General features: G+C 41.5%; 1 protein-coding gene across 1 annotated transcript in view; it reads right to left on the bottom strand.

Moving 5' to 3' along the window:
- Positions 1-3,892, bottom strand: part of LMNB1 (lamin B1) — an 81,938-nt gene extending 78,046 nt beyond the window's left edge. The window contains exon 1 of the mRNA XM_011942128.1: positions 3,640-3,892. Within this exon, the coding sequence (XP_011797518.1) occupies positions 3,640-3,892 (253 nt within the window). The remainder of the gene's footprint in view (positions 1-3,639) is intronic.
- Positions 3,893-9,763: the final 5,871 nt, after the last annotated feature.

Below are 9,763 nucleotides of genomic sequence, written 5' to 3'. Positions count from 1 at the left end.
TCTCAGAAAAAAAAAAGAAAATCTAGCTACAGATCTCATTCTGGCCTTTGGACTGGGAGCAACAAGAAGTGTGGAGAATGCCTTGGAGATAGAGTGGGCTAATTTTACCAATCACTAGCCAGATAAAACTGGGAGCATTTGAGGGAATAATGAGGTTTTGAGGATCAGGTAAATAAAAGCAAGACAGCACAGGACAGCAGGACAGTCAGGCATACCCACGTGCGAATCCTGCTCAGTCAGTCCCTTTGTGACCCCTAGCAAGTTACTTAACATCGGCAAACCTTTATTTTTTCATCTGTAAAAAGCAGACAAAGAACTACCGTATAGGGATGTTGAAAGACTTGAATATGTTAGCGTATGCCAAGGGTATCTGACACAAGGGTAGTACTCAGTACATATTTATTCCTTTGTCTTCCCCTACAAAAATAGATATTAGGATCCTTGCTTCCCAATTTTGAAAGGAACTATTTAATTTAGCCCATAAGACATTATACTAAAAATCACTGCTTGTTACACATTGCATTTTCAAAATGTTAACTGTTTTACCTTGCCATACTCACTAATGTTTATATTGGCATGGAGTCAATATTTACACAAATATTGAATAGTGTATGTAGTGATTGACTTACTATAACTTGATTCAATTTAACAAACTTTCAGTTACTGTTACTATAATCGGCTCCAGAGAAATTATGAAATGATCAAGACACAGAAACTAAAAGGGTGTGCCAGGAAAGACCTGCACTGTTAGTAACCCAACCTCTCTCCAAACACAAGACACTATGGCTTGAGTTTGGATTTCATAGCCAGTTGTATTGTTTTAGTGATTATTTCTTACCTATCCTGGAACACTTTGATTAATTTAAATTGACTTTTGTAATAGAAAGAATAAATCACTTTCAGTTGATGTTGTGAAACTATAAACAGGCACCTAGTTATTGCAAAAAATGGAAGGAGATAAGATCTATTTTTCTTAGATACACATAATATTATAATCTAGATTTTCCCTTTGTGTGTCCCCACACCACATCCACATTTTGAAGAGAAAAAAAAAAATGCGTGCTCTCTACATGACCACAAGACCAACCACTACTGCCTGCTAGACAGAAAAAGGATGGCATTAAGTGTGCAGCCATCTGCTTGTCACTGGCTCCTGGTGAGGCAAGAAAAGCTAATTAGCACCCTCACCCCACCCCCACTCTCGCCTCCATGCCCCACCATCTGGCTGGTCACTCCTTGCAGTTTCTTCCTGCACCCTCTAGCTTGAGGAAGCCAGAGACATTTGCCTTCTTAGGAAGCGGCAAGAACAGGCTTCAGCAGCACCTTAAGCCATGAATTTCTAAAACTGAAAAGAGATTGCATAAATTACCTCCTCTCTCCGTCAGCAATGCTCTCTCCTTCACTGATCCCTGTTATCTTACCTAAAACATCTTTTCCTCTTTATCCAGGAAAATAGGTCTGGAATACAGTCTGTTTTGTAATTGACGGTTGTCTAATGATCAACAGGTACCTAATTCCTACACTGAGTCTCTCTCATCAATTTTATTTAAGGATTTGGGGGCAGAAAATGGGATGCCAAATTATTCAGTATATGTAGGGTTTTTCACCATAAAGCCACAGGAAATGGTGAAAGGGGACATTTAATTGAAACAGTAGTGACAGCTCAAATCCCTTACTCATTAAAGAGATGTAGAATAAATAGGACATCAGCTAAGCAGACTAAGATTTTGAGATTTCACAGAATAATCAGTGAACTTTCTAATGAGTAAACAAATACAGACTAGCTATCAGACTAGCTATCACCAGACAAGAAATATGATTAGCCTAGTTGCCTGAGAAATAATGCTATCTGGATAAACTGATGTTTGTTTCACTAAAAAAAAAGAAAAAAAGAAAAAAAAGAAAAAGAAAAAAAAAATCTTGCTAACGTAGGATGCAGTTTTTTTAAAAAAAAAACACGTTATTTTTTCCCTATACTTCTTTCTTGTTCTGACTTCTTTCTTCTCTTTTTCTAACTCATAGTAATACAAGCCATATACTTTTAAAAACTTAACAGTGCCAGCTTAAAAAAGGAAAGGCAATAGGAAAATAGAAAATAAACTTTGGAAATTTCAAAACTGTAAATATTGGCTTAGAATATGAATCCGATTAGAATCTTAGAGATAAGCTGTAGCTAAGCTTACTATGAAAAGACTTGCTCCATAGTTATATTTCAAAAGCAACAATGTAAACTTGGAAAAGAAGACAAACTATAAAAAACTATGGAGTTTTGATGCCAGAATTTTTACCTCGCTATAATAACATGGTAGAAGAAATTGTCCAAGTGTATCTTTTTTAATTTTAATAACAGAAGGAAAGGTAGGCCAACCGACTTTAGTTTAGAATAGTTTTCCAAATTAGATGAAATAATGCTGTGACCCAGATCTGAACAGAATACCAGATGCTTCCTACCTACAGGAGACATTTGCAATTTTTTTGACTGCTCGCCCTCTGAACTGTCTTCCTATGCTTGAGGAATTCCTCACCATTTGAGTCTTAGTAAGAAACAGGGTCCTGCTCCCACTCTAGATGCTAAAAATCCATCCACTCATGTCAGCCGCCTATTTCTTTTGCAAGCCTAGGTTTCGCCAATCAGGTGTACCAGCTCCAGATTTTTTTTTTTTTTTTAATACAGGATCTCGCTCTGTCACCCAGGCAGGAAAGTGCAGTGGCACGATCTCGGCTCACGGCAACCTCTGCATCACCACATCCAGCTATTTTTTCATATTTTTTACAGAGACAAAAATGTTGCCCAGGCTGGCCTCAAACTCCTGAGTTCAAGCAATCCAGCTGCCTCAGCCTCCCAGAGTACTGGGATTACAGGTGTGAGCCACCACCCCTAGCTCCAGAATTTTGACTCTGGAGTCAAGTCACTCAAAGCAATGGAAGAAAGGCACGTCCATTCTGGTAGCCACACCCAGTTTCAAAAGTCAGTCAGGGCCGGACGCTGTGGCTTATGCCTGTAATCCCAACACTTTGGGGGCTAAGGTGGGCGGGTCACTTGAGGTCAGGAGTTTGAGACCAGCCCAGCCAATATGGTGAAACCATGTCTCCACTAAAAATACAAAAATTAGCTAGGCATGGTGGTGCACGCCTGTAATCCCAGCTAGTTAGGAGGCTAAATCATGAGAATTGCTTGAACCTGTGAGGCACAAGTTGCAATGAGTGGAGATCACACCACTGCACTCCAGCCTGGGCAACAGAGCAAGACTCCATCTCTGGAAAAAAAGGCAGTGGGGATGACAGCACCATCCTACATGTTGGTGAGTGTGGCAGCTGTAGAGTTTCCTCCTCCTTGGCAGCAGCAATGACCTGCTCAGACACAATCTGGGACCCCAGTATGTAGCCTCCTTTGACCTTGGACTTCTTGCCCTCCCGTGATTCTGTGAGCTACCCAAAATGTTTTCAGTACTGTCCTTTTCTGCTTATGCCAGAATCAGTTTTTGTTACTGATTCTAAAGAACCCTAAGGGACACAGAGCCTCTGGAATAGTGACTTATAATTAAAAAGAGAGAGGAACCAGGACATGAAGTATAGTTTCTTATAAGCTGTGTAGTACTCACAAAAGACATCTAATTGAAGATAAGATCATTAATTTACGTGTGTATTTTTCCTTAATGTAAGCCAGGGAGGTGTTTCCAGGAGGACACATGGGGGAGCAGGGAGGCTGCGGAGGACAGGTGAGAGGGGCGGCGGGAGAAGGGAGCTCCGGGCTGGGGGAGGCAGATTTCACTGACAGTTGGGAAATAGTAAAGGGAAACCTCATCCCTTTATCGAGGTCTAGGCCCCAAAACTCTTTTGCAAAATGCAGGGTTTGTATCTGAAGGCCTCTGGCCCATGTGCCTGCTGCCATTTCCTCTATCCCTGAGATCTCCAGAAGAGAAAGGAGCTCCAGCCGTGCGTTCTTTGGACGTGGAGAGGAGCAGAGCAGGATGGAGCCTGCAGGTCATGCCAGGAGTCACAAGGCTGTGGCTGTCAGGTACCAAGCTCAGGCAGCGGGATTGTAAGAACACCTGGGATGGAAAGCCATGTGCAGAGGATGAGGATATGAGACTACCTCTTTTACAAACAAAACTCTTTTAGTCTAAGCCTGATTATAGTGCTCCCTTTGGCCGTACATATACTAAAATTGGAATGATACAGAGAAGATTAGCATGGTCCCTGTGCAAGTATAATGCAAATTTGTGAAGCCTCCATTAAAAAAAATTAAAAAAATAAAAAACTGGAGGCCAGTACAGTGGCTCATGTTTGTAATCCCAGCATTTTGAGAGGCTGAAGTGGGGGGATCATGAAGTCAAGAGATCAAGACCATCCTGGCCAACATGGTGAAGCCCCATCTCTGCTAAAAATACAAAAATTAGCTGGACGTGGTGGCGCACACCTGTAGTCCCAGCTACTCAGGAACCCAACGCAGGATAATGGATTATCGCTGGAACCCGGGAAGGGGAGATTGCAGTGAGCTGAGATCGCAGCCATTGCATTCCAACCTGGTGAAAGAGCAAGACTCCGTCTCAAAAAAAAAAAAAAAAGAAAGGAAAGAAAATACAGCCTGGACATATATCGAGGCCTTCTCTCTAAAAAAATAAAAATAAAAATAAAAATTAGCCAGGCCTATTGACTTTCACCTGTAGTTCCAGCTGAGGCTGAGGTAGGTTGGAGGATTGCTTGACCCTGGGAGGTCGAGGCTGCAGCGAGCCTTGAAGCCATGATTGCACCATTGCGCTCCAGCCCGAGTGACACAGCGAGATCCTATCTTAAAAAAAAAAAAAAAAAAAAAAAGGCCTGGTTATAATAGAGCAATATTCTAAGTGTTTCGTTTGGGGTGATGAAAAAGTTTGGAAATAGTGCTAATGGTTGCACAACATCATAAATGTAAGTAGTGGCACCGAACTGTACCCTTAAAAATGGTGAAGATGGCAAGTTTTGTTGCATATGTTTTACCATAATTTTTATTTTTCACAAGTTTTACAAATTAATAATTTTATATACCAAAACCCATTGAACTGTACACTATGTGAGTTATGTCTCAACAAAGCTGTTTTTGCTTTTCTTTTTTAGAGATGGAGTCTGGCTCTGTTACCCAGGCTGGAGTGCAGTGGAGCCATCTTGGCTCACTGCAAGCTATGCCCCACAGGTTCAAGAGATTCTCCTGCCTCAGCCTCCCAAGTGGCTGCTATAGCAGGCGTGCACCACGATGCCTGGCTAATTTTTGTATTTGATTTATTTAGTATTATTATTATTATTATTATTATTATTGTTTTTGAGACGGAGTTTCGCTTGTTGCCCTGGTTGGAGTGCAATGGCGCCATCTCTGCTCACCTTAACTTCCGCCTCCCGGGTTCAAGAGATTCTCCTGCCTCAGCCTTCTGAGTGGCTGGGATTACAGGCATAAGCCACTGCGCATGGCTAATTTTGTATTTTTAGCAGAGATGGGGTTTCTCCATGTAAGTCAGGCTGGTCTCCAACTCCCAACCTCAGGTGATCCGTCCACCTCAGCCTCCCAAAGTGCTGGGATTAGAGGTATGAGCCACCGCTCCTGGCCTTAATTAATTTTTTTTTTTTTTTTTTAAGGCTGGATAATAGAATGTTAGGAAAGAGCATGTCATTTAATGTGATGATCACTGTAGTACTGTAGTATAGAAAATAAGCAAAACTTGCCTTTAGCTGTAATACGTGATTATAACATTAAAGTCTCTGTGTGGTTGGCAATGGACTGCCCCAGTTGTCTCTGAGAATTTCCTGATGTGTCCTCAGGAATGGATGCTTCTCAGCCTTGTTTCTGCTGTGTGGTTCTATCCTATCACATTGTCATGGCTCACCAGTGCAGAGGTGATCCCTGAGTAAAGAAGGAACAATTAGCTTCTCTTTTCCAGGAAGTAGACATTTTGAAGAAGCAGCGCTTGAGGCAGCACTCTAAGGAGAAAGTCTCTGCACGTGTGCATGCTCACAGAGTTCTCCAGATGTGCCCTGGCTTCTGTCCCCTTGAGGCACGGTCTCCCACTCTTCCCTGGATTCAGGGTTGCTCTGGTATTCTAGTAGTGCCTCCACCCCTTGGTTTTTTGTTTTTTGCTTAAACTGTTTTAGTTTTTAGTCCCTTGTGACCAGAGAATATTTAATTTAATATAATACAGCACAAATCTTTAATATGGTATTATTTCACTGCTAACACAGAATTTCTGGTTTATGGTAAAATAGAGATCATATGATCATCTGCCACTTCCCACTGTCCTTTCTGAAGTACAAGAACTCCAAACAGCTACAACTGATGTGTTTTAAATTATTTGAAGGTAAGTTGACACAGTGTTTTAGAAAATAATTTAAGGACTTTGGGGGGAAAATATGAGGTCTGTTACCATATATATATATATATATATATATATATATATTTTGTCCTGGGTAGTTTTTGTGGGTTTTGTGTGTGTGTGTGGTTTTTTTTGTTCGTTTGTTTGTTTGTTTTTTTTAAGTAAGAATACGTTATACTTCCTTTCAGAATTCCATCATCACTTGGGAGATTTCTGTGAATCATCACTAAAGCCATTCACTTTCTTAAAACTAAACAAGAATCTTCTTCTGGAGTTCAGTATCAGATATGAATGTTCTCACTGACCTCGGGAAGCAAAAGTCCTAAATCATTATACGGCAGTGAAGGTACAAAAAAAAAAAAAATCAGCAGGAAATAAAGCAGAACTGTTGCCAATACCAATACATATAAGCTGCAGTAGCACCCACAAAATGTGTAGTGTCCATTCTAACACATTCATTGGACTGGATTACATTGTGTTGTAGACTCAGTTAACTCTGGAAGAACATAATAGGTGTTTATTGTTTAACGTATAATGCAAAACATAATTAAGTCTATAGTCTCCGATTCTTCTCAAGTTCAAATGAAACCAACAATTTTGGTTTTGTCTAACATTCAGGATGTGTTTCTTTTTTTTTTTTTTTTTTTTTGAGACAGAGTCTTGCTCTGTTGCCCAGGCTGGAGTGCAGTGGCCGGATCTCAGCTCACTGCAAGCCCTGCCTCCCGGGTTTACGCCATTCTCCTGCCACTACAGGCGCCCGCCACCTCGCCCGGCTAGTTTTTTGTATTTTTTAGTAGAGACGGGGTTTCACTGTGTTAGCCAGGATGGTCTCCATCTCCTGAACTCGTGATCCGCCCGTCTCGGCCTCCCAAAGTGCTGGGATTACAGGCTTGAGCCACCGCGCCCAGCCCAGGATGTGTTTCTAATTGAACTGAAATCACAGTAATCACCTCCACTTTCTCTCTTGGGATCTCTATCATGAAAATTAATTATATGGTTTTGCCCCTCCCACCCAACCCCCAGTCTTCTGGAAGAAGCAATACTTCTACTTGCTGTACCTGAAAATCCCCATTCAGGGCAGAGGTAGGTATTATGGCATTTGTCTGATCTCTGGTGTGCCCAAAAAGAAATGGCCTGAAACTGGGGGCATATTGAGTAAGATTGCAAATGGTGATTTGGGTTAGAGTTCCAACCTGTAACTCACTAGAACATCCTTTCATTGACCTCTACTCCAATTAATTAGTGTTTTTTTGTTTGTTTGTTTGTTTGTTTTTTGAGATGGAGTCTCACTCTATTGCCCAGGCTGTGGTTCAGTATCGGCTCACTGCAACCTCTAACTCCTGGGTTCAAGCAATCCTCTTGCCTCAGCCTCCCAAGTAGCTGGGATTAAATGTGCCTGCCACGACACCTGGCTAATTGTTTTATTTTTAGTAGAGATGGGGTTTCATCATGTTGGACCAGGTTCCTCTCAAACTCCTGGCCTCAGATTATCTGTCCGCCTTGGCCCCCCAAAGTTCTGGGATTACAGGCATGAGTCACTGGGCCTCACCTAGTGTTCTTTATTACTCAAATAATTGTTATAAGAGAAGATCTTAAGAGAACTCCTAGTCCTATATTTTTGTGAGGATGTCTTATAAGACCACACATTTCCTGATCTAAATGCAAATTTCAAACATTTCTTAGAGGTTTTTTGGTTAAGTTCAGTGAATGAGTCTTATTGTTACGTACAGGTAGTTGGATAGGCAGGAGCCAGACAGGAGAGGGCTCTCCCCAACCCACTAAGCATATCAGCAATTACGGCATTGCCTCTCTGAGTGCGTTAATTTGGCAGCACCAGGGAAAGGGCATTTCCTGATGGTCCATACCTGTTAATATCAAAATATTAATTGAATGCAAGCCCCAGGGAAAAGAAACTTCCTTCCTAGGCATGCATATTAAGAGACAAAAATGGCGAAGTGTGATCTTCCAGGTAAACTCCACCGGAAAAAGGAAGAAAGCCTCAGATGGACATGCTTATAACTCCCTAAACACACTGTGCTGTGCTCAATTCCGAAGGGTAAGGAGGGCACTGCGCATGCGGGCAACTCACCCTAAGGGAAGAATCATGGGCAAGAGGTGAGCTTATATAAGTCCTAGTATCGCCAGCGCGGTGGCTCATGCCTGTAATCACACCACTGCACTGCAGCCTAGTGACAGAGGGAGACTCCATCTCAAAAAAAAATGTCCTAGTATCACAGTTAAATGGGGGCACTTGACTCTCCCTTTTTGTTCTTTGGGTCTCTTCCAAGTGTGCTTTCCTTCTTTCCTAGTCTAAAGCCGTTTTAAATAAACTTCAACTCCTGCTCTGAAACTTGTCTCGCTTCTTATGCCCTTCAGTAGAATTCTTTCTTCTTAGGAGGCAAGAACCAAAGTTGCTGTGTACCTATACAGATCTAAGGCTGGATAGGCGGCTGGTAACTCAGGGTAACTCCGATCTCTTCCGCTGGTAACATTATCATCAACTGAAACTGACAATTCCCATCACACTGAGTGAGTCCTCGAGCACTAGAACCCTGACCAATTCACCTGTGCATGCCTAGTGCCTAGCATCATTCCTGCTATTAGAAAGTTTAATAAATATTTATCAAATAAGCATATCATGTATCCTTCCTACTAGACTTTTCTTCTCAGAGAGATTAAGAGCCACATGGACTTAAACTTTAGATTGGACACAGATCTGACAAATTTGATGCACAGGGAAAGGACTTAAAACATTTATTTAACATATATTTGTAGAATTAAATAAAAAGTAGTATGTTAAGAAAAAACAAAGATATTTCAAATATAGAGTCTTCAGTGAAGTTGTAGAGACTGAAAAAGGAATATATTTTTTAAAACAACCAGGGTGGGCATGGTGGCTTATGCCTGTAATCCCGACACTTTGGGAGGCTGAGGTGGGTAGATTGCTTGAGCTCAATAATTTTGGCAATATAGAAAGACTGCATATCTACAAAAAAAAAAATAAATTTTAAAAAAGCAAAAAACCAGGCGCGATGGCTCACATCTGTCATCCCAACACTTTGGGGGGCCAAGGCAGGCGGATCACGAGGTCAGGAGTTCGAGACCAGCATGGCCAATATGGTGAAACCCCATCTCTACTAAAGATACAAAAAATTAGCGGGACGTGGTGGTGCGTGCCTGTAATCCCAGCTACTCAGAAGACTGAGGCACAACTGCCTGAACCCGGGAGGCGGAGGTTGCAGTGAGCCAAGACTATGCCATTGCACTCCAGCCTAGGCCACAGGGCAAGACTCTATCTGAAAAAGAAAGAAAAAAAGAAGGAATGAAAAGAAAGAATGAAAGAGAAAGAAAGAAAGAAAGAAAGAAAGAAAGAAAGAAAGAAAGAAAGAAAGAAAGAAAGAAAGAAAGGAAGGAAGGAAGGA

This window comes from Colobus angolensis, unplaced genomic scaffold (assembly GCF_000951035.1).
Source record: "Colobus angolensis palliatus isolate OR3802 unplaced genomic scaffold, Cang.pa_1.0 Scaffold206, whole genome shotgun sequence".
Taxonomy (NCBI): domain Eukaryota; kingdom Metazoa; phylum Chordata; class Mammalia; order Primates; family Cercopithecidae; genus Colobus; species Colobus angolensis.
The sequence above is the reverse complement of the archived record's forward strand: the minus strand, read 5'-3'. Positions and strand labels throughout refer to the sequence as shown.